Raw genomic sequence first — 25,024 nt, 5'->3', positions numbered from 1 at the left:
TAACTAGAAAGAATTTGAAGATAAAAAAAAGTATCTAGAAAACCAGAATCCAGACAAAAAGAGTCTAGAAAGTTGATAACAGTCGTTAAAAATATCTAGAAAGTCATCATATAAATAAAAAGTATCTAGAAAGTGAGAATCTAGTTGAAAAGTAACTAGAAAGAATTTGAAGATAAAAAAAAGTATCTAGAAAACCAGAATCCAGACAAAAAGAGTCTAGAAAGTTGATAACAGTCGTTAAAAATATCTAGAAAGTCATCATATAAATAAAAAGTATCTAGAAAGTGAGAATCTAATTGAAAAGTAACTAGAAAGAATTTGAAGATAAAAAAAAGTATCTAGAAAACCAGAATCCAGACAAAAAGAGTCTAGAGAGTTGATAACAGTCGTTTAAAATATTTAGAAAGTTATAATATAAATAGAAAGTATCTAGAAAGTGAGATTCTAAATGAAAAGTGCCTTGAAAGGTTTTAAAATTTAAAGATTTACTGGATTACAGTTGAAAAAAATATCTAGAAAGTCGGAATTTGATTAAAAAGTGTCTAGAATGTCATATTTTGTATAAAAAGTGATTCGAAAGGTTTTAAAATTTGAAAATACCATCTAGAAAGCCAGGTTTTGAGTAAAAAATGACTAGAAAGCCAGAATATGAATAAAGAGTATCTAGAAAGTCGTATTTTAATTCAAAAAGTGACTGGAAAGGTTCCTATAATTAGAAAAAGCTGTCTAGAGTACCAAAATAAGAATAAAAAATGTGTAAAAAAGTGCCTCAAACATTTAAAAAAGTATTAATCTAACAATCTTTTAAAAAAAAGTTCACAATGATTGGTGCAAAGAAATTCAATCTCGACACTTCAAAAGACGTCTACGAGATCGTGACAGGCGACACAAAACTCACCCGATTTAAGTCCATGTGCAAAAAAGTCGATGCAGAATAATAATTCAACTTCAATACACCGTATTTCAATTAATTCCCGAATTCCCCTCGTAAAATAAATTTTCTAAATTATTTTCAATTTTTCATATATTAACTTTAATACCTTGTATCTCAGAAATTCTAATTATTAAATATTATTATAATTTCCGTTTTATACGATTCTTTTTCATATATTATTATTAAAATTGATTTTAATGAACAAACAACTTACCAGAAATAATAAACAGGCACATTAGAAAAAAAATACGCGAAAAACTTTTAAAATGCATTGAAAATTTTTAGTTTTTCCTCTAGCCGATGTTCGATATAAACTGATACATAAGATGCCAGATGGAATCATAAGAAACTCCTACCACTATACGTGGGACGAGATAAATTAATCGACCTAACAATTTCAATAACAATAATTATTTTATTTATATACAAAATAACGTATTTTAAATACACCCTGTATCTATTAGTTTTTTGCAATAATACCAAAAATAACTCATTTATACATATATTTAAGTAATATTTCATTTTATTATTAGATTTGAATTTGCTTTTATAAAAATTTATTTAGAAAATCTTTTTTCGAAATTTATGATTATAATCGTATAAGTGGAGGTCAATTAAAAGAAAAAGAAGAATGTACGTGTCACGCGTCATTACATCAACTTACGTACGCTCTTTTATAACCAATCTAAAATTCCACATTATGTATCTTTATAATCGTCTAGGTAAAGGCCGTTTACAATAAAAAGAAGATTGTATGTGTCAAACTTTGTTGTATCAACTTAACGTACCTTCTTTTACAACCAATCCAACATTTAACATTATTTATCCTCATAATCATATAGGTAGAGACCAATTACAAAAAAAAGAAGAATTTATATGTTAAAATCGTTATATTAATCGGTTGTACGTTCTTTTATATCAATTCGAACTATTAACTATATTATTAATCGCATAGATAAAGGCCAAGTAAAAGAAGAATAACGTCACTAACTTCATTACCGAATGATATAAAAAAAGAAGAAGGTTATTTGTTATTATAATGACTTTAAAAGCTGTTTTACGTATACTTTCTCCGGTAAAAAAGTGTGTTAATCCCTCCAAAAACCTATTTCTATCGAGATCGTTAAATTTACGATTAAATAACGTTCATCTACCGCCATTTTCTTTACATAACAGTCCACAAATAAGATATGTTTCGACGCAAAACGAAAAAGACGTGAAACAAATTTACTGGGGTAATTTAACGCCACAAATAAAAGCAGTGAAGGTAAACAATGGGCGATTCTATTATTTTAGTTAATTGTTTCTTTTCAGATTTTCTCGTTATCTTCTAGTTTGGTGGGAGTAATATCCCAGCCTTTCTTATATAAGGAGATAGCTTCGACGGGTAACGTGCCGGTTATAGTAGCGGCTTATACGGCTATAGGATTTTTTACAGTCGTTACCCCGATATTGTTACATTTTATAACCAAAAAATACGTCACACATTTGAATTATAAAAAAGATACTGATAGTTATGTAGCGAAAACTGTTAATTTCTTCTGCGTGACCAAAGAGGTACGTGTTTTCATATAAATATCATTTTTTTATCTATCATTGATTCAATTTTTCATTTTGTTCGACGTTTTCTTGGATATTTTGAAGTTTTTTAGTTAATTGGGGTTCAATGTTTGATAACGCTGGGTATTTTGATTGTTTTTTATTGTACTACATCTTAGGCATTTCACATATTGTCCTGTTGTCCTTAAACATTTCTCTTTAATGGTTTTCGAATGTTTAATAGTTCATTTGTCCTGACTTTGTTGTGTTACTGAATTTGGTACATTTAAGTATTTTTTATGGTGTTTTTGGATGAATTTACTTATTTTATCATCAAAAGGGGCTTCTGGTACCTTCACATGAACTTAAATCATCTTTTTAGTACCCTTATGAGTCATTCATAACCTTTTAGCAGTTTTTTTATGATTATCTACCATAAAATTTCGATTTTTATGGTGTTTTTTATTGAATTTTTTTAGTTTATCATTAAATAGGGCTTTTGATACATTTACATGATCTCAAATCATCTTCCAAGTACTATTTTCAGTATTTATACAGTTCTGAGTAGTTCATTTGTCCCCATTTTGTTGTAGCTTCCATTTATTACTTTTTAGCAGTTTTTTATGGTGTTTTCAAGTGACTTTATGTATTTTATCATTAAAAAGGGCTTTTGATACATTTACATAATCTCAACTCATCTTTCAAGTATCATTTTCAGTATTTATACAGTTCTGAGTAGTTCATTTGTCCCCATTTTGTTGTAGCTCTCATTTTATTACTTTTAAGTAGTTTTTTATGGTAATCTACCATAAAACTTTGATTTTTATAGTGTTTTTAAGTGACTTTATGCATTTTCAAGTGACTTTATGTATTTTATCATTGAAAAGAGCTTTTGATATGTTTACATGATCTCAAATCATCTTTCAAGTATCATTTTCAGTATTTATACAGTTCTGAGTAGTTCATTTGTCCCCATTTTGTTGTAGCTCTCATTTTATTACTTTTAAGTAGTTTTTTATGGTAATCTACCATAAAACTTTGATTTTTATAGTGTTTTTAAGTGACTTTATGCATTTTCAAGTGACTTTATGTATTTTATCATTGAAAAGAGCTTTTGATATGTTTACATGATCTCAAATCATCTTTCAAGTACCATTTTTAGTATTTATACAGGTCTGAGTAGTTCATTTGTCCCCATTTTGTTGTAGCTCTCATTTTATTACTTTTAAGTAGTTTTTTATGGTAATCTACCATAAAACTTTGATTTTTATAGTGTTTTTAAGTGACTTTATGCATTTTCAAGTGACTTTATGTATTTTATCATTGAAAAGAGCTTTTGATATGTTTACATGATCTCAAATCATCTTTCAAGTACCATTTTTAGTATTTATACAGGTCTGAGTAGTTCATTTGTCCCCATTTTGTTGTAGCTCTCATTTTATTACTTTTAAGTAGTTTTTTATGGTAATTTACCATAAAACTTGGATTTTTATGGTGTTTTCGACTGAATTTATGTATTTTATCATTAAATAGGTCTTTTGATACGTTTACATGATCTCAAATCATCTTCCAAGTACCATTTTCAGTATTTATACAGGTCTGAGTAGTTCATTTGTCCCCATTTTATTGTAGCATTCAATTGATTCTTTTTTACCAATTTTTTCAAATATTTATCAATTTCCGAGTAGTTCATTCGACCCCTAAACGTCATCCAATTCCACCGAAATGTTCCATAGACAATTAATTTTCAGACCGAATTTACGCCCGAAGACGTATTGGTACCAGACGTACCCGGTATGTTTACCACTATAAAAGTAAAGGGTAAACCCATGTTCATAGATCCGAGGATGTTCGATTATCCCGAACATTACGCCAGGATAATGGGTTATGACAAACCGTTGGATTTAAAATTGTATCGAACGTCCGAAAATAAAAAATAATTTTTTCCCTCGTTTTTTTTATCGCCCCGTACATCAATTTAATAAAAAACCACTTCGTTTTCCTCACCCTGTATGTTAATTTAATAAAAAAACAATGTCTACACACCCTGTATATTAATTTAATAAAAAATCAATTTTTACACACCTTGTATGTAAATTTAATAAAATCCGTTCTTTTTCCTCACCCTGTGCGTTAATCTAATGAAAAATCAATTTTTACATACCCTGTATGTTAATTTAATAAAATCAGTTCTTTTTCTCGCCCTGTATGTTAATTTGATAAAATCAGTTCTTTTTTTTCACCCTGTAGTTAATTTAATAAAAACGCAAATTTTACACACCCTGTATATTGATTTAATAACTTATTTGTTCCTCGCCCTGTATGTTACTTTAATAAAAACGCAATTTTTACACACTGTATATGAATTTATTGAAAACAGTCTTTTTTTTCTCGCCCTGTATATTAGTTTAATAGTGACGTACTTATTTTTACTACCCCAGTATAATGACTAATAGAAACGCAATTTTTTCTAACACTATATGTTGATTAATAATAACGAAATTATATTTTTTCCACCCTGTATATTAATCAATAAGAACCCACTTTCGCTTACCTCTACTAAGATCGAACTTGTTTCTCCGCACCCTGTATGTTGTTGTCCCTCACCCTATATGTAAAATTTAATACCAACGCAGTAATTTTTTCTCACCCTGTATATTAATAAGTAATAAAACGCAATCCAATATTTATATATATATATATATTTTTATTGGTTTCGACTGTACCTGCCAGTTTATTCGGCATTACAATTTCAACATGGCACACTGTACATTAATAATAATCTGTAAATATATATAACTGTACATATATATCTATATATATAATAATAATAATTTGGTTGTTTACCAATTTTTTTTTATTTAAAGATTCTCCATGTATATATAATAACATTCTGGAAGGTGAGTTTATGTCGTCACGCTTCGCGCAAGGCACTTCGCTAAATTAAAATAACAGAATTTGTCTTTTCATCGTTGCATTAGGGGGATTCGATCACTTTTTATACGAAAAATCGTGTCGTTTTTCAAAATTCTTTGTATTATTTAAATTACCAATTTTTGGAAAACCCTGTATTCAATCAAATTCGTTAGAGGATATAAAAAGGAAATGACGTAAAATCTTCTTCTTTTTTATTACGTATTTGACGTATTTAAATGCGGTCCCGTTCTTTCTACAACCATGTCGAATATTAATTGTATTGTATATACGAGGGAGAAGGAAAATAAATTGAGGAGAGAAATTTGGAACTAGAATTTCTATTAAATAATGTACGAGGGACAATAAAAAGATAAAAAAAATGTCTAGGAAATGAATAACTGAGGAAATTTTTACTAAAATACGTTGAATTATATACGAGGATCGATTGAAAAGCAACTGAACCGAACAAAATACAAAATTAGAGAAAAACTGAAATTAGAAATAGTTTCTTTAATGAAAAAATGAAATGTAGGCTCTAATAAGCTGCTTTATGGAAAGATTTTCATTAAATATAATACGAGGGATGATTAATATGATGAAGAAACAATCTGAAGAAGAATTAAAACAAAAGAAAGCAAGAAAAATGGATATATTCAAAGTGAAAATAGTTTTTTGGCAAAAGAATAAAATTTAGAATTAAGTAAACTGCGTTTTCGAGAGATTTTCATGAAATAATGTACGAGGGGAAAAAAGATAAAGAAACACTTGGTGAAGAAAAGCAGGAAAATGGATATATTCTAAGGGAAAGTTATTTTTTGATACAAAAACGAAATGCACATCGAAATAAACTGCATTTTTGAAATATTTTCTTTAGTTTATATACGAGGGAGGACAAAAAAATAAAAAAACAGACTGTGAAGACAACAGAGCCAGAAAAAATAGAAATATTCGAAACAAAAGTAGTTATTTGACAAAAAAACGAAATTTAAGAGTTGAAATTGTACGAGGGAGGATGAAAAAGTTGAAGAAAAAGTCTTGGGAAGAGAAGAAAGCATAAAACAATGAAAATATTTGACGGAAAAGTTGTTTTTTCATATAAAAACGGAAATGAGCTGCATATTCGAAAGATTTTCATGGAATAATATACGAGGGCGGGTTAATAAATCAACTGAATCAAGGGAAATTGAAAAAAATTGTTATAGTTGGTGGTAGGAGTAGATATTTTGTGAAAAAAGCTGAATTTAGATTAAAATTATCAATATTTTCGAAAGATTCTGATTAGATAATATACGAGGGACGATAAAAAAGCAAATAAATAATCGGGAAAGGGGTATGAAGTTTTTAAAGGAGTTAGAAGAAATCTCTTGGGATAAGGGAAATAAAAATCCGAAAAAACTGTAGGAAAACTACCGGATGAAAGGAAATGAACCGGAAATATGGCAAGTGGGGAAAAACTTGATGTTTTTTCATGAAAGATTGAATTTTTTAACATTAAATCGGATTTTGGGCTAACGATTTTTTACAAAAATTTAATACTATAAGAAAGAAATTTGGATTTTTGCTTAAATTTCAATTTATTTATGACAAATTTCGTTTTTTGTGAATAATTTGATTGTTTTATAAAAGATTTGGATTTGCTGCGAAAAATTTGATTTTTATTAGAAAAAATTTGGAATTTTCAGCTAAAAATTTGATTATTTTATGAAATATTTGAATTTTGCCGCCAAAAATTCGATTTTTTAAAAAAAAATAGGATTTCTGACTGAAATTTTGGTGTTTTTTTTGGAAGATTTCGAATATTTCCGCCAAAATTTTGATTTCTTTAGAAAAAACTTTGGATTTTACTGCGAAAAATTTAGTTTTTCCAAGAAAAGTTAAGGTTTTTAGCAAAAATTTGAATATTTTCTGAAATATTTGGATTTTGTCGTCAAAATTTTGACTCCTTTTGGAAAAAATTTAGATTTTCGACTTTTTTAATGTTTTTTTGAAAGATTTCGGATATTTTCGCCAAAATTTTGATGTCTTTGTGACAAATTTCGATTTTTTGTGGAAAATATCATTGTTTCATGAAATATTTGGATTTTTGGCCAAAAATTCGAATTTTTCCAAGAAAAAATTGGATTTTTGACAAAAAATTTTTAGATTTCTAACCACAACCTTTAATTTTCAACAAAAAAAATTTGGAAAAAGTGAGAATATCCAAAAATATGTCGCGGGAAACGTAAAAGCAGCGATTCCCACCATTCAATTATATACAGGGCTATCGAAAAATCAAATTCCGTCGAACGTCGAACCCCCCTTGGAACAAAAACAAAACATCTCGAACGATATTCGAATCGATGACTTCACGCGATTACTCATTATCACATTCAATTTTATTGCACTCGATCAACATTTTCCGATAAAACGATTCGAAAATCGCCCAAAATTCCGATTAAAAAATTCCCCGTACCCCCCTCCCCCCTCCCTACTAAAAAGACATGGAAGGAAGAGTAACCACGTTCCACATTTATATTTTACTGTATCACAGCCGAGAGGATTTACATGGAAAATATTTTAAATGTCAATAAAATCCGGGCGAAGCTACGGTTTCTAGTGTCATTAAAACAAAAAACAAATTTTCGTACCACCCCCCGTAACTAATTGGACCATTTCGAACTGAAACCGATCCTGCAGCGCCAATAAAAGAAGTTTACGTAAAACCCCCGTAAGTAATCGAAATAATCGAGTCGTTAGAAGACTTTTTCGTACAACCCCGGTATGTATCGGAACGATATTCGAACTGAAATCGATCCTGGAACGTCAATAAAAAGCAGTTTACGTTAAACCCCAGTAAGTAATCGAAATAATCGAGTTGTTAGAAGACTTTTTCGTACAACCCCCGTATGTATCGGAACTGAAATCGATCCTGCAACGTCAATAAAAGAAATTTACGTAAAACCCCCGTAAGTAATCGAACTAATCGAGTCGTTAGAAGACTTTTTCGTACAACCCCGGTATGTATCGGAACGATATTCGAACTGAAATCGATCCTGGAACGTCAATAAAAAGCAGTTTACGTTAAACCCCCGTAAGTAATCGAACTAATCGAGTCGTTAGAAGACTTTTTCGTACAACCCCCGTATGTATCGGAACGATATTCGAACTGAAATCGATCCTGGAACGTCAATAAAAAGCAGTTTACGTTAAACCCCCGTAAGTAATCGAACTAATCGAGTCTTTAGAAGACTTTTTCGTACAACCCCCGTATGTATCGGAACGATATTCGAACTGAAATCGATCCTGGAACGTCAATAAAAGCAGTTTACGTTAAACCCCCGTAAGTAATCGAACTAATCGAGTCGTTAGAAGACTTTTTCGTACAACCCCCGTATGTATCGGAACGATATTCGAACTGAAATCGATCCTGGAACGTCAATAAAAAGCAGTTTACGTTAAACCCCAGTAAGTAATCGAAATAATCGAGTCGTTAGAAGACTTTTTCGTACAACCCCCGTATGTATCGGAACGATATTCGAACTGAAATCGATCCTGGAACGTCAATAAAAAGCAGTTTACGTTAAACCCCAGTAAGTAATCGAACTAATCGAGTCGTTAGAAGACTTTTTCGTACAACCCCGGTATGTATCGGAACGATATTCGAACTGAAATCGATCCTGGAACGTCAATAAAAAGAAGTTTACGTTAAACCCCAGTAAGTAATCGAAATAATCGAGTTGTTAGAAGACTTTTTCGTACAACCCCCGTATGTATCGGAACTGAAATCGATCCTGCAACGTCAATAAAAGAAATTTACGTAAAACCCCCGTAAGTAATAGAACGGTTCGAAATTATTTTCCCAAAAAGCGAAAAGCGCAAAGAAATTTTCGTATATCACCTGTAACCAATAATAAGCGAAAATAATGAAAGAAGTCTTCGTAGAACCCCCGTAAGTAATTGAAAGATTCGATACTACAAACGAAAAATTTTTAAAAAATTTTCGTATAAACCCTGTAACTATATTAGAACAAGTTATAGCACCTCCCCTGTAGGTATTTAAATGAATATACTTCCAATGGAGTCATTAAAAGAAATTTTCGTAAAACCCCTGTAAGTAATTGAAATATTCGATACTACAACCGGGGAATTTGGAAAAATTTTCGTATAACCTCTGTAGTTCGGAAAGGAAATTTTGATTACGAGGGGAGTCCGAAAAAAACCGTAGCTTCGTAAAATTTAAATTGAATTAGAAGACGAAATTAATAGTTACAACCTCGCTTTTTTATGTATTCGTGCGAAACTATTATACAGATTGTCCCCTGAACGATTAATTTCTAATAAGTAGTTTGACGTTTCTTAAAAAAACAGATCTTTGTGAAATATTCCCTTTGAGATCGATATCAACGGCCTCTGTATTTACCACAATCGTTGAACCGTCGTCAGTTTTATTTTTATCACTCTGTAGTAATACTTTTTAATTTTGAAATTAGAAAAATTTACGTATACTTTTCGAAAGACCCCGATGGAAAATTTTGTATTGTCATGTAATTCAAATCTATCTTAGACGGAGGAATGTACCGAAAAGGAGAAAATACGCCAGATTTTTCGAAAAAAAGTCCAAGAAAAAGGGAAAAACTTCGAAATACTTTTTCAAAAACAAAAAATTTACGTGGAATTTCGACCTTAAATTGAGAAAATCAAATGATACCAGGGTTACAAGAAAATTTAGTAAAAAACAATGAAATTTGAACTGAATTAATATCATACGAGGGGCGGTGATGAAGTAAGGAAATTTAATAACTGAATAATGGAACAATTTTAGCAGTAGTTTTTTTATGAAAAAATTGAACGCAAATTAAAATGACTTGCAGATTCGAAGGGTTTTCATTGCATATTATACAAGGGGAGATAAAAAAGTGGAAAAAAGAACCTGAGAAGAAAATAAATTGAGGAAAAACGAAAATAGATGTGAAAATTTTGGAGTAAAAGTAGTTTTTTTTAAATATCGATATATATCAAGGAAATTTGAATATACATAAAAAATTTCATTAAATATTATACGAGGGAAAATAAAAAAAAATTAAAGAAGGGTTTGGGACGCAATTACGTTTTAAAAAAGCGAAAATAATAGAAAAAATGGGGGATCAAGTAGTTTTTTGATGAAAAACTGACATATTTCGGTAAAATTTGCCTCAAATATTATACGATGGTCGATAAGAAAGTAAGAAAACAGATCGGGAAACAATTAAACCGAAAATATAGGCAAAAAATGCAATAAAGTACAAATTAATCAGTTTTTCGGCGAAAACAACGAAATTCGAACTGAAATGAGCGAAAATCCCGGAAAATTTGTATCAAATATTGTACGAGGTTCGATAAAAAAGTAAGAAAAGAATCTGAAAAGCGATTGAATTAAAAATAAAGGAAAAAATGGCAAATTATTGAGGTTTTCGGCGAAAACAACTAAATTTGGACTGAAATGAGCGAAAATACCGAAAAATTTGTTTCAAATAATATACGAAGATCGATAAAAAAGTAGGAAAACGATCTAAAAATCGATTAAAACGAAAAAATATTCAATATACGAGGGAACGTGACTGACGACTCAAAATCAATTGATTAATAAGCCAATACGAAATTCCAATCGCAAATGATTTTTCCCCCTTTTTGGTAACACCACCGATCCATCTAAGACGACATTAGACCAACACCCCTACGAAAATACGCGTCTCGAATCGAAAATCCCTCCCCGCTACCGGATCCGAACCCCGTCGATTTATTTCTCGTAGGTATCGGTCCAAATTCGTTACCGAACGAATTTTTATCCTTCGAACCGAATTTCCTTCGGGATCATTCGATGCGGTGTCTCCTGGAGCCGTTTTGTTCTTCTTCGTCGCACATCTGATCCGGCGCCGACCAGCGTCGCTTCCTGGCGGCGACGCTGTCGGGCGACATCGATTGCGGGGGGTAATTGGAAGTGTAGTGTAAGTTCATCGGCTGCGTTTGCGCGGAAACCTGAAATTTTTTCGTATTTTTCAATGCGCCCCCGTATTCGACGATCCCTTACGTACCTTTTGGTCGGACGGGTGCGTTTTCGTACTAGCCGGATGGGGTTGTTGTTGTTGTTGTTGTTGTTTGGGGGTGGTGGTTTTCGATCGCCTTTCTCGGGGCGTTAACGATATTAGAACGTCGCCTACTTGCAACCGGTGCGTTTTCAAACCGCACAATTGCTGCGTCCGTTCCGGACAACAAGACGCCCAACCGTGACCCATCACGAAATAGGGTTGCTCTAGAGTCGATTCCATTTCCACCTGGACATAACAAAAAACGATCAAAATTGCGATTTTTATGAAAAATTTTGAGTTTTAGAAAGCTCGATTCGCTTTTAGGAAGGGTATTATGGTCCCCCGTGGCGGTTTTAACGAAGGGAAAACTCAATCGGGACCGAAGATCAACCGTTTTCCCCCCTTAAATAAAAACTCGAGTTTGGAATTAGATATATAAGAAATTTAAAGCGAAATTAAAACAGAAATCGTTGATAACGAAACTTAATAGACTTTTTGAGAACTTCACGAAGAGCTACGAGCTCAAACCCATGAAAAATCAGACGTTTCGAATTCGATTTTCTCAAAAACGAAATCAGAAATCAAAAATACAACTTCCTAAACGAATTTGAGCAAAACCAAACAAAAATTCGTTGATTTCGGTGCTCGATCGTTATTTCGAGGTTTTAACGACGAGCTACGAGCTCAAAACCATGAAAAATCAGACGTTTCGAATTCGATTTTCTCAAAAACGAAATCAGAAATCAAAAATACAACTTCCTAAACGAATTTGAGCAAAACCAAACAAAAATTCGTTGATTTCGGTGCTCGATCGTTATTTCGAGGTTTTAACGACGAGCTACGAGCTCAAAACCATGAAAAATCAGACGTTTCGAATTCGATTTTCTCAAAAACGAAATCAGAAATCAAAAATACAACTTCCTAAACGAATTTGAGCAAAACCAAACAAAAATTCGTTGATTTCGGTGCTCGATCGTTATTTCGAGGTTTTAACGACGAGCTACGAGCTCAAAACCATGAAAAATCAGACGTTTCGAATTCGATTTTCTCAAAAACGAAATCAGAAATCAAAAATACAACTTCCTAAACGAATTTGAGCAAAACCAAACAAAAATTCGTTGATTTCGGTGCTCGATCGTTATTTCGAGGTTTTAACGACGAGCTACGAGCTCAAAACCATGAAAAATCAGACGTTTCGAATTCGATTTTCTCAAAAACGAAATCAGAAATCAAAAATACAACTTCCTAAACGAATTTGAGCAAAACCAAACAAAAATTCGTTGATTTCGAACCTCGATCGTTATTTCGAGGTTTTAACGACGAGCTATGAGCTCAAACCCATGAAAAATCAGACTTTTCGAATTCGATTTTCTCAAAAACGAAATCAGAAATCAAAAATACAACTTCCTAAACGAATTTGAGCAAAACCAAACAAAAATTCGTTGATTTCGGTGCTCGATCGTTATTTCGAGGTTTTAACGACGAGCTATGAGCTCAAACCCATGAAAAATCAGACTTTTCGAATTCGATTTTCTCAAAAACGAAATCAGAAATCAAAAATACAACTTCCTAAACGAATTTGAGCAAAACCAAACAAAAATTCGTTGATTTCGGTGCTCGATCGTTATTTCGAGGTTTTAACGACGAGCTACGAGCTCAAAACCATGAAAAATCAGACGTTTCGAATTCGATTTTCTCAAAAACGAAATCAGAAATCAAAAATACAACTTCCTAAACGAATTTGAGCAAAACCAAACAAAAATTCGTTGATTTCGGTGCTCGATCGTTATTTCGAGGTTTTAACGACGAGCTATGAGCTCAAACCCATGAAAAATCAGACTTTTCGAATTCGATTTTCTCAAAAACGAAATCAGAAATCAAAAATACAACTTCCTAAACGAATTTGAGCAAAACCAAACAAAAATTCGTTGATTTCGAACCTCGATCGTTATTTCGAGGTTTTAACGACGAGCTACGAGCTCAAAACTATGAAAAATCAGACGTTTCGAATTCGATTTTCTCAAAAACGAAATCAAAAATACAACTTCCTAAACGAATTTGAGCAAAACCAAACAAAAATTCGTTGATTTCGGTGCTCGATCGTTATTTCGAGGTTTTAACGACGAGCTACGAGCTCAAAACCATGAAAAATCAGACGTTTCGAACTCGATTTTTTCAAAAACGAAATCAAAAATACATTTTCTCAAACGAATTTGAGCAAAACCAAACAAAAATTCGTTGATTTCGAACCCCGATCGTTATTTCGAGGTTTTAACGACGAGCTATGAAAAATCAGATGTTTCGAACTCGACTTTCTCAAAAATGAAAGCAACAATTTAAAATTGAGTTATGAAACGATTTTAAGCTGCATCATATGCAATTTCGTAGCTTAATCGTTCTCTCGAAGATATCACGAAGAGCTAAGAGCTCAAACTCGATTAAATAGCAGCTAATTCGAGCTACTTAACAGTATCTTGAACCAAAATTTCAGCTAAATCATCAAAATTACGTTGTTAACGAAGTTCAATTGTCCTTTCGAAGATTCCACGAAGAGCTCGAAATCGTTAAAAAAATTCGATTTTGCCTCCTGAAGCAAAACGGGAGTTTAAAATTTGATATCTTGAATATTTCAAGAAAAATCAAACCAAAATCAATTTCGTATTTTTTAAGTTTCCACGACGAGCTATGAGCTCAAACTCGATCGAAGAGCAACTGGTTCGTGCTCAACAATATCCCGAATCAAAACCACGGACAAATTACGTTGATAACGAAGCTCGTTCGTCCTTTCGAGAATTCTACGAAGAGCTAAGAGGTAAAAGTCCAGGGCAGAGTTTGGGGGTCCATAATGGGGATTTTTAGAGGTTGCAATAAGAAAATGTGAGGTTAGGGAAAACTAGAAGAAGGAAAATTAGTTTTTGGGATATTTCGGAATATTCCAACTGACCTTGTCTCGTCTGTTATTGTAGGTGAGCGTTATGGTGGAATTCGCCGTCTGTTGGTTTTCCTCTATTTTGACGACGGTGCTTTCGGCAAGCCTCACCTCCGGACTCCTTTCGGCCGACATGATGAAATCTTCGGTGCGCAAGTCTTCGATTCTCCTGAGGTCGCCGTTCGACAATTGAATAAGAGATCCTTTGGCGAAATTACCTGGTAGATTGTTGTTGTTTAAAGATTTTTTGGGCGATCTCGGCGGCGACATCGTCGCCTGCAGCCTCTTCCTACCTTCCAGAGGTTTTTGCAGATCCAGAGGACCGATCCGTGACGTTTCTTCAGGTCTTATCAATATTCTATGTTTCAAAGATCCTTCTTTACCTGAAGGTACCTGAACACACACAAAAACCACACATCAGATTAATATAAATCAACGTAAAATGATCCGAAGCGATCTAGAATCGTTCTAGATCAATCTAGAATGATCCAAATGTGTACTAAAACGATATAGAGCAATCCCAATCGTTTTGAAATGATTCAAAACGATCTAGAATGATTTAAAGCAATTTGGAATGATCCACAGCGATCTAGAATGATCTACAGCGATCTAAAATGATCCAAAAGCGATCTGGAATGATCCAATGCGATCTAGAATCGTTCTAGATCAATCTAGAATGATCCACAAGTGTCCTAAAATGTTATAGAGCAATCGCAAGCGTTTTGAAATGATTCGAAATGATCTAGAATGATTCATAGCGAATTGGATTGATCCACAGCGATCCAGAATAATCCAAAGTGATCTAGAATAATCCAAATGCGATCTGGAATGATCCAATGCTATCTAGAATCGTTCTAGATCAATCTAGAATGATCCAAAAGTGAACTAAAACCATATAGAGCAAACCCAAGCGTTTTGAAATGATTCGAAACGATCTAGAATGATTTAAAGCGATTTGGAATGATCCACAGCGATCTATAATGATCCAAAGTGATCTAAAATGATCCATAAGAGATCTGGAATGATCCAATGCGATCTAGAATGACTCAAAGTGATCTAGAATTGTTCTAGATCAATCTAGAATGATCCAAAAGTGTCCTAAAACGATATAGAGCAATCCCAAGCGATTTGAAATTATTCGCAACGATCTAGAATAATCCAAAGCGATCTGGAATGATCCAAAGCGATCTGGAATGATCCAAAGCGATTTTGAATAATCCAAAGTGATCTACAATTGTTCTAGATCAATCTAGAATGATCCATATTCATTTGTAATTATCCTAAAACGTTCTGGAATGATTCTAAGCGATCAAAAATCATCTTGATTGATCCCAAAGATATCTAAAACGATATTCGAAACGATCTAGAATGTTTCTAAAATCATTTAAAATGAACCAAAGCCATCAAAAACCATCCAAATTAATCCGAAAGTGCTTTAAAATGATAACAAAGTTTCTAAAACGAACCAGAAGATTCCAAAACCATCTAGATTCTAGAACGATCAAAAACCATCCAAACCTATCCGAAAGCATTTAAAACGAAGTAGAAGTTTCCAAAACGATCTGAAACAACCAAAAATCTTCCAGAAGCGATTATAAACGATAATGAAGTTTCTAAAACGATCTAGAAGTTTCTAAAACAACCTAGAAGTTTTCAAAACGATCTAAAACGATCAGAAACAACCAAAAATCTTCCAGAAGTGATTTTAAACGATAAAGAAGTTTTTAAAACGATCTAGAAGTTTCCAAAACGATCAAAAACCATCCAAATTGGTCCGAAAGCGATTTAAAACGACAAAGAAGTTTCTAAAACGATCTAGAAGTTTCCAAAACGATCTAGAAGTTTCCAAAACGATCTAGAAGTTTCCAAAACGATCTAGAAGTTTCCAAAAACGATCTAGAACGATCTGAAACAACCAAAAATCTTCCAGAAGCGATTTTAAACGATAAAGAAGTTTCTAAAACGACCTAGAAGTTTCCAAAACGGTCAAAAACTACACGAAAGGAACCAAAACAATTTAAATTGTTATTCGAACCTTGATTATTGACGTTTTCGTGATTGAATCGTCATTTTGACAGTTACTTACTTTGAACGACGAACTTTGGTTGAGAGGACTGACGGTTTGAGGTGGTAGGGGTGGCGTCTTCTTGTCCATCACTAACATCTGAGCGGATTTTAAACTAGAAGGCGGACTGTACGAACTAGGCGGCGTCAGAAACGACGAAGTAGCCGTCGGCGAATAAGTTTCGATCGGCGATAGAGGCGTCGGCGGAAAATTCGTTCTCATCTGCATGTAGGGCGGTTGGCACAGGGGATAAGCGAAATGGGAATATTGATGCGTTTGCGGGAATATCCTGTAAGCGCCGTACGGAGACATGTCTTCGGTTAAGTCTTCTTTGGGTTGTGCTAAATTTACCGGATTCGGCGGAGACGGGTACTTGCCGACTGGCCTGGGAGGCGGCGCCAATCTGGTACCGTTCGGATACGTCGTCGGCACTCCATTGTATCTGCTGAAAACGATCTAGGATCATCTTCTAAAATGGTGTATATACACCTAAACTGTCCCAAATTTATTGAAAAATGGACTAAAACGATCCAAAATGATGTGATAATGTTCTAAAATGATGTATAAGGACCCGAATTGTCCTAAATTTGTTGAAAAATGCCCTAAAATGATGTAAAATGGTCCTAAAAGGATCTGAAATGATGTAAAATAGACCTAAAAGATCTGAAAATGTCCTAAAATGATTCAAAGTGGTGGAAAATAGTCCTAAAAAGATCTGGAAGATCGGAAATGTTCTAAAACGATCTGAAATGATGTTAAATTGTCCTAAAAGAATTTGCAATGATGTCTTATAGTCCTAAAAAATCTGGAAATGTCCTAAAACGATTTAAAATGGTGGAAAATGGTCTTAAAAAGATCTTGAACATGCGGAAATGTCCTAAAACATTCTAAAATTATGTAAAAAGATATGAAAATGTCCTAAAACGATTTAAAATAGTGGAAAATGGTCCTACACGGATCTGTAATGATGTTAACATGTTCTAAAATGATGTAAAATGGTCCTAAAAAGATGAAGGTGCGGAAATGTCCTAAAACGATCTAAAATAATGTAAAATGGTCCTAAAAAGATGAAGGTGCGGAAATGTCCTAAAACGATCTAAAATGATGTAAAATTGTCCTAAAAGAATCTGCAATGATGTCTAAAATGATGTAAAATAGTCCTAAAAAATCTGGAAATGTCCTAAAATGATTCAAAATAGTCCTAAAAGATCTGAAAGTTGCGGAAATGTCCTAAAACAATCTAAAATGATGTAAAATAGTCCTAAGAGATATTAAAATGTCCTAAAACGATTTAAAATGGTGGAAAATAGTCCTAAAAAGATCTTGAAGATCGGAAATGTTCTAAAACGATCTAAAATGATGTAAAATTGTCCTAAAAGAATCTGCAATGATGTCTAATAGTCCTAAAAAATCTGGAAATGTCCCAAAACGATTTAAAATGGTGGAAAATAGTCCTAAAAAGATCTGGAAGATGCTGAAATGTTCTAAAACGATCTAAAATGATGTAAAATAGTCCTAAGAGATATTAAAATGTCCTAAAACGATTTAAAATGGTGAAAAATAGTCCTAAAAAGATCTGGAAGATGCGGAAATGTTCTAAAACGATCTAAAAATTATGGAAAATGGTCCTAAGGATCAGGAATTATGTTAACATGTTCTAAAATGATGTAAAATGGTCCTAAAAAGATATGAAAGATGTGGAAATGTCCTAAAATGATTCAAAATAGTCCTAAAAGATCTGGAAGTTGCGGAAATGTCCTAAAACAATCTAAAATGATGTAAAATAGTCCTAAGAGATATTAAAATGTCCTAAAACGATTTAAAATGGTGGAAAATAGTCCTAAAAAGATCTTGAAGATCGGAAATGTTCTAAAACGATCTAAAATGATGTAAAATTGTCCTAAAAGAATCTGCAATGATGTCTAATAGTCCTAAAAAATCTGGAAATGTCCCAAAACGATTTAAAATGGTGGAAAATAGTTCTAAAAAGATCTGGAAGATGCTGAAATGTTGTAAAACGATCTAAAATGATGTAAAATAGTCCTAAGAGATATTAAAATGTCCTAAAACGATTTAAAATGGTGGAAAATAGTCCTAAAAAGATCTGGAAGATGCGGAAATGTTCTAAAACGATCTAAAAATTATGGAAAATGGTCCTAAACGGATCAGGAATTATGTTAACATGTTCTAAAATGATGTAAAATGGTCCTAAAAAGATATGAAAGATGTGGAAATGTCCTAAAATGATTCAAAATAGTCCTAAAAGATCTGGAAGTTGCGGAAATGTCCTAAAACAATCTAAAATGATGTAAAATAGTCCTAAGAGATATTAAAATGTCCTAAAACGATTTAAAATGGTGGAAAATAGTCCTAAAAAGATCTTGAAGATCGGAAATGTTCTAAAACGATCTAAAATGATGTAAAATTGTCCTAAAAGAATCTGCAATGATGTCTAATAGTCCTAAAAAATCTGGAAATGTCCCAAAACGATTTAAAATGGTGGAAAATAGTCCTAAAAAGATCTGGAAGATGCTGAAATGTTCTAAAACGATCTAAAATGATGTAAAATAGTCCTAAGAGATATTAAAATGTCCTAAAACGATTTAAAATGGTGGAAAATAGTCCTAAAAAGATCTGGAAGATGCGGAAATGTTCTAAAACGATCTAAAAATTATGGAAAATGGTCCTAAACGGATCAGGAATCATGTTAACATGTTCTAAAATGATGTAAAATGGTCCTAAAAAGATGTGGAAATGTCCGAAAATGATCCAAAATGGTTCTAAAAGGATCGGAAGGATGTGGAAATGTCCTAAAATGATCTAAAATAAAGTCCTAAAAGGATCTGGAATTATGTGAAAATTCTCTAAAATCTTTACTTATTAAAATAGGACTGAAAAAGAAAAACGAACCAAAAAAATGAAAATAATACAGATATATAGAAAAATTCGACGTGTATACCTTGTAGTTGGAGGTTTCGGAGCAGGCCTGAGAAACAACTCGGGAGGCTGCTTCGGAGGTCCTCTCCAAGGCTCCGGGTACGTCATATAAGGTATTCTCCCCTCCACGCCTGCTGAAATCATCGACATAAGAACCCTGTCGTTACGTCTTTCTAGAAAAAGAAAAAAAAAAAAAGAATAAAAGAATTTTGATTTTCTAACATCCCTCGGGGTCGTAGGACAGGCTTAAATGCATTTTCCCTTCGGCTATTTCAATAGTCAATGACAAGTCTTCGGAAAACTTGAATGGATACAACAGATAACGACCTAGTGACCCTTTTAAACCTGCTCGGCATATCGGATCGATGCGGTAGTCATGAATCGAACCCGCCGGCGCCCCACACACCTAAACGGGGCGTCTCGACGTTCTCCTACCCTTTTTCTTATCGTCGCCGCACCCCCGGTTTTCCTTTCAAGCCAATTTATCGTTCGTCTCCATAGTACGCGCACTATGCTACAAATACTATTTTACGATACTATAGCGACAGCGATGATTCTCTTTTTATATACGCGTATTCGCGAAAATTTCATAAAAAACTGTCTCTTCAAGTGGAAATATATTTTTATTACCCCGTATATCAACTAAAACGGAGGGACACGCTGTATAATAGAAATTAGTATATCGAGACACGCTGTATAATAGAAATTAGTATATTGGGACACGCTGTATAATAGAAATTAGTATATTGAGACACGCTGTATAATAGAAATTAGTCTTATGGGACACGCTGTATAATAGGAATTAGTATGTTGGAACACGCTGTATAATAGAAATTAGTATATTGAGACACGCTGTATAATAGAAATTAGTATATTGGGACACGCTGTATAATAGAAATTCAAATAAGACTGTTAGAATTAATTGAAATATCAATTTACGCAAAATTTGGATGCTGAGACATTCTGTATAAAAGAAGTTGAATAATAAAATTGATGTCAAACATCAATGATTTTTTGGGACTCCCTGTATGATAGAAGAAAATTGACTTTGAATCAATATAAAATATAATTTTATTTGGAATAGGTTCCTAAGACAGACTGTATAATAGAAATTTGTATATGAGGACTCGCTGTATAAAAGAAATATATATCTTGGGACGTACTGTATAAGACCAAGTGAATTTAGAACACCAATTCGGAAAATCTTTTTTCGGGGCACTCTGTATGATAAAAATCTGCATCTCGGTACAAAATGTATAACAGAAATTTGTGTATTGAGACAACCTGTATAGTGTACGTTCGAACCAAATTTCAAAACTGCATATCAAATATGAATTCATAAAAATTAAAAAAAAATTTTCGGGACACTCTGTATGATAAAAATCTGCATCTCGGTACAAAATGTATAACAGAAATTTGTATATTGAGACAAACTGTATAGTGTACGTTCGAACCCAATTTCAAAACTGAATATCAAATATGAATCCATAAAATTTAAAAAAAAACTTTTTTGGGACACACTGTATGATAAAAACTTGTATCTCGGGACACAATTTATTCGAGAAGTTTGTATATTGAGACAAACTGTATAGTATACGTTCGAACCAAATTTCAAAACTGAGTATTAAATATGAATCCATAAAATTTAAAAAAAAAATTTCGGGACACTCTGTATGATAAAAAATTGTCTCGGGACAAAACGTATAAGAGAAATTTGTGTATTGAGACAAACTGTATAGTATGAGGTCAAATTGAATTTCAAGAGTAAATATAAAGTATCAATCCATAAAATTATAGAAACAATGTTTTCCGGGACATGCTGTATAATATAAATTAAAATTTTATATTAAAAACTTGTATATTGGATTGACTGCACAAAAGAAATTTGTAGACCACTCTGTATAATAAAAATTGAAATTAATGATAACCATAAAAAGCATTGCGTTTTGGACAATCTGTATAGTATAAATGTATATCTTTGGAGACCCTATAGAAAAATTTTATATTGGTATAGACCGTAATATAATAGAAATTTAAATAATGAGACGTGCTGTATACTAAAAATTCAAATTGATTATAGAAAACCGTACATTTTGCGACAATCTGTATAATAGGAATAGCGAGATACTATAATTAAACACTGGTATCTATAATGTAAATTCGCCAGCTGTTGTTTTTAAATTAAAAGCAATTGTGATGTTGATGACGTTCGGTTGGAGACAAGCATCCACTCACTCACACACACACACACAAACACTCACTCACACACACACACGTACAGAGTAAGAGCGATCCGTCAAGGTCAGCGTAGTAACGAGTAACAAAATAACGAGCACGCAAGCAAGGCTAAGGTTACATGTTACATAACCTTCCTCAATGGATACCAATAAATTAGTATAACGAAAAAATGTATAACGAATTCAAATCAATACATTTTTATTGAAATTACAATAATAATGACTCGAACTGTATACATGTTCCTGATTAAAGGCGAACGACGTATGATTTGTATTTCGAATTAAATTTTCGTATGATGAAAATGCACTTTATTAACATAATAAATTACGTACGTTAACAATTACTTTGATATAATAGTGATAACAATTATTGTAAAATCGAGTACAAATTTTTATATATACAGTATGAGCAAAAAATTAAGGGAATATTTTGAATTACTTCCGCAAATTATTCAAAACAATTGAAATTAATTTTCTAGTTCTTACTCGATGCTCAGAATACGAAATACGGGGAGTTTAGAAAAAATACAGAGAACGCAAAATGCATTTCAGTTGTATATACAGGGAGTGGAAGAAATTAAACTGAATCTTTACAAAATATTTAGAACAACTGCAATTAATTTCCTAATTTATACTTTTGATGTTTAGAATACGAAATACGGGGGGTTTAGAAAAAATACAGAGAACGAAAAATGCATTTCAGTTGTATATACAGGGCGTGAAAGAAATTAAACTGAATATTTCGAATTACCCTAAAAAAATATTCAAACCATCTGTAATTAATTTTCTATATGACATACGAGGGATTTAGAGAAAATATATAGAAGAAAAAATTCGTCTGTTATATATACGGGGTGGGAAAGAAATTTAATTTAGTATTCTGAATTACATGGACAAAATATTAGAAACACCTGCAATTAAAGCTCTAGTTTATAGTTCTGATGCCTAAAATATGAAATACGAGGGGTTTAGAATAAATACGGAGGAAAAAATGCGTGAAAAGGGGGCGGACGTCAAATTAAAACAATATTTTAGTCTCTACCTGTATTATATTATTAGATACAGGGTGAAATACACAGGGTAAAATGAGTTTCATTTATATATACAGGATGGACAGCAAGTTAAATAATAATAGAAGCACCTGAAGTTAATTTTTCAGTTTCTCTTATGATATACAGGTGTCTTGGGAAAAATACTAAAGGTAAAAATGCATTCTACGTTAATTTTGTATACAGTGTGATTCATAAATAATATATTTGCTACGACGTTGTAATATCGCGAAAATTTTCGGTTTACGAACTTTTTCGTCTTCTTTTCCCCCCGCCCCTTCATTCTTTCTTCACGGCAATAAAATTACTTTATCTGATCAAACAAATTATGTAATTTCGTTATAATTATAGTTCGATATCTAATGAATAAATTGATGTTATGTAATTATTGCATATACGAGCTCGTTCATTGGAAAGAAAAACGTTTTCTTTCATAGTATTTGGAACGTTGTGGGTTATTTGCAAAAATTTACGAAAAGGGGTCATTAAATTCGAAAGTACGTAGAAATTCGATCATAACTTATAAGTACACACGTCGAAGAGGGCCAAATAGCAAAAAACGTCGAAAAAAAAACAAAAATAATAAAAACAAACCATATTGAAGATGGTATATTAGTACGAAACGTTTAAAAGCCCAAAAATGGATAAGAATTCGATACTGATGATGTCGAATTGGTCAGAAACGTTGAGAAAACGAAAGTAATTGAAAAAAATGACAGTGAAGATGTCAGATATCGTTACGAAACGTTTAAAAACCCAAAAATGGATAAGAATTCGATACTGATGATGTCGAATTGGTCAGAAACGTTGAGAAAACGAAAGTAATTGAAAAAAATGATACCGAAGATGTCAGATATCGTTACGAAACGTTTAAAAACCCAAAAATGGATAAGAATTCGATACTGCTGATGTCGAATTGGTCAGAAACGTTGAGAAAACGAAAGTAATTGAAAAAATGATACCGAAGATGTCAGATATTGTTACGAAACGTTTAAAAACCCAAAAATGGATAAGAATTCGATACTGATGATGTCGAATTGGTCAGAAACGTTGAGAAAACGTTTAAAAACTCAGAAAACCCAAAAGTAAATAATAAAATGATACTGAGGATGTTATATAAGTACGAAACGCCGTAATATTAAAAATTATAGAACATAAAGACACTAAACTTGTTGAAAAATCGATTTTTTTTCGTTTCTCTACAAAAATTGTCGTTACCAACTTTGTTGACGTTAAATTTTCGATTAACCCTCGTATATATTTTCGCGCGTTTCGTAAGTATCTCATTTATGCGTCGGATTTTTGTAATGTGATGTCGAAAATGAATTTTTTCTTTCGCATTTACGTTTCCGAGGCGAAATTCCGCAGAGAACTTTTCGTTAACGTCCCGTATAAGTTTGTGTAAACATTTAGCGGAATTAGAAGCCTGGATAAGCGAATGTTTGATAATAATTCAACATACTTAGATGTAATAAAATGGATTTCGGTGTTTACTTTAAACGCCGATGGAGTTCAGTTCAACAGATCACTTTGTTAGGAAAAGTATCTGGCGCGCAGATGTTTTTTCGAATAACGAGAATAAAAAGATATTAGGAGATCGCGTGTCAACGCACTTTTTGCTAAATTGATGGGAGGTTGAGTTGATTTAGACCGAAAACGAAATTCCGTCAATAAAAAACAGAAAAGCAATATGGGCATAGTGAAACGAGTTAATTGTTACTTTTTTTTCGTCCCCCGTATATCGTTCCAGTCAATTTTCTGTTGGTTATGGTGGAATTTTGGATTCCGAAAAATTTTTATGCATTTAGGACATGAACGTAGTACTAAATTGGGGATTCTAAGGTTACGCTATTTTAATTTTTCATGCCCCTCGTATAGTATTGACACGAATTTTGGGCTCGATTTATGAAAATTAATGATTTTATTCATAGTATGGAAAAATTTCATTGATATGATTTCAAAAATAACATTGAAAATACAATAAAAAGTTGGGATGTTTTAGAAATATATTAAGTACATTTTTTTCATCCCTCGTATTAATTCAATAGATATTTTCAGTACTGATTATGAAAATTCACGATCTTATTCAAATTTTTGATACATTTTATCAATACAAATGAAAAATGAACAAAAAAAGTTGGAGGGGTTTCAAAAATAAATCGTTTAGTTCAATTCTTTCACCCCTCGTATAGATTTATTTCAGTAGTATTTATGAGAATTATGGATTTAATCCACATTTTAAAAAATTTCATAGAAATAGATATAAAATTAACTAAAAATATCAAGATTAAGTTGAGGGGTTTAATAAAATTGATATACTTCACTTTGTTCGTCCCTCGTAGAAATCTAATCGACATTTTTGGTAGTAAATAGA

General features: G+C 32.3%; 3 protein-coding genes across 6 annotated transcripts in view; 1 reads left to right on the top strand and 2 right to left on the bottom strand.

Annotated features, from left to right (window-relative positions):
- The window catches only part of LOC130443477 (extracellular matrix protein A), a 33,882-nt gene extending 32,632 nt beyond the window's left edge, over positions 1-1,250 (bottom strand). The window contains exon 1 of the mRNA XM_056778136.1: positions 1,149-1,250. Within this exon, the coding sequence (XP_056634114.1) occupies positions 1,149-1,206 (58 nt within the window). The 5' untranslated portion in view covers positions 1,207-1,250. The remainder of the gene's footprint in view (positions 1-1,148) is intronic.
- Positions 1,251-1,928: 678 nt separating this feature from the next.
- Positions 1,929-8,209, top strand: LOC130443476 (transmembrane protein 70 homolog, mitochondrial). Its single transcript, XM_056778134.1, has 3 exons — positions 1,929-2,201; positions 2,249-2,491; positions 4,225-8,209. Exons 1-3 carry the CDS (start codon positions 1,974-1,976, stop codon positions 4,411-4,413), a joined length of 660 nt encoding a protein of 219 aa, XP_056634112.1. The 5' UTR covers positions 1,929-1,973; the 3' UTR covers positions 4,414-8,209.
- A 1,630-nt stretch (positions 8,210-9,839) lies between these two features.
- The window catches only part of LOC130443475 (WAS/WASL-interacting protein family member 3), a 28,835-nt gene continuing 13,650 nt past the window's right edge, over positions 9,840-25,024 (bottom strand). For 3 of the 4 annotated variants that reach the window (XM_056778133.1, XM_056778132.1, XM_056778130.1), the window contains exons 2-6: positions 19,387-19,537; positions 16,449-16,872; positions 14,378-14,755; positions 11,440-11,679; positions 9,840-11,383 (exon numbers count right to left, since the gene is read on the bottom strand). In XM_056778133.1, coding sequence (XP_056634111.1) covers positions 11,219-11,383; positions 11,440-11,679; positions 14,378-14,755; positions 16,449-16,872; positions 19,387-19,514 — 1,335 coding nt within the window. In that variant the 5' untranslated portion in view covers positions 19,515-19,537 and the 3' untranslated portion in view covers positions 9,840-11,218. The remainder of the gene's footprint in view (positions 11,384-11,439; positions 11,680-14,377; positions 14,756-16,448; positions 16,873-19,386; positions 19,538-25,024) is intronic. The other variant, XM_056778131.1, reaches the window with a different exon arrangement.

The sequence above is a fragment of the Diorhabda sublineata genome, chromosome 4, assembly GCF_026230105.1.
Source record: "Diorhabda sublineata isolate icDioSubl1.1 chromosome 4, icDioSubl1.1, whole genome shotgun sequence".
NCBI classification, from domain to species: Eukaryota; Metazoa; Arthropoda; class Insecta; order Coleoptera; family Chrysomelidae; genus Diorhabda; species Diorhabda sublineata.
The sequence above is the reverse complement of the archived record's forward strand: the minus strand, read 5'-3'. Positions and strand labels throughout refer to the sequence as shown.

Bases quoted from the DNA above. Each gene is read 5' to 3' on its own strand.
- LOC130443476 (XM_056778134.1), top strand. From the start codon at position 1,974: ATGACTTTAAAAGCTGTTTTACGTATACTTTCTCCGGTAAAAAAGTGT. The intron at 2,202-2,248 runs GTAAACAATGGG...GTTTCTTTTCAG, and splicing joins CACAAATAAAAGCAGTGAAG to ATTTTCTCGTTATCTTCTAG. The intron at 2,492-4,224 runs GTACGTGTTTTC...ATTAATTTTCAG, and splicing joins TCTTCTGCGTGACCAAAGAG to ACCGAATTTACGCCCGAAGA.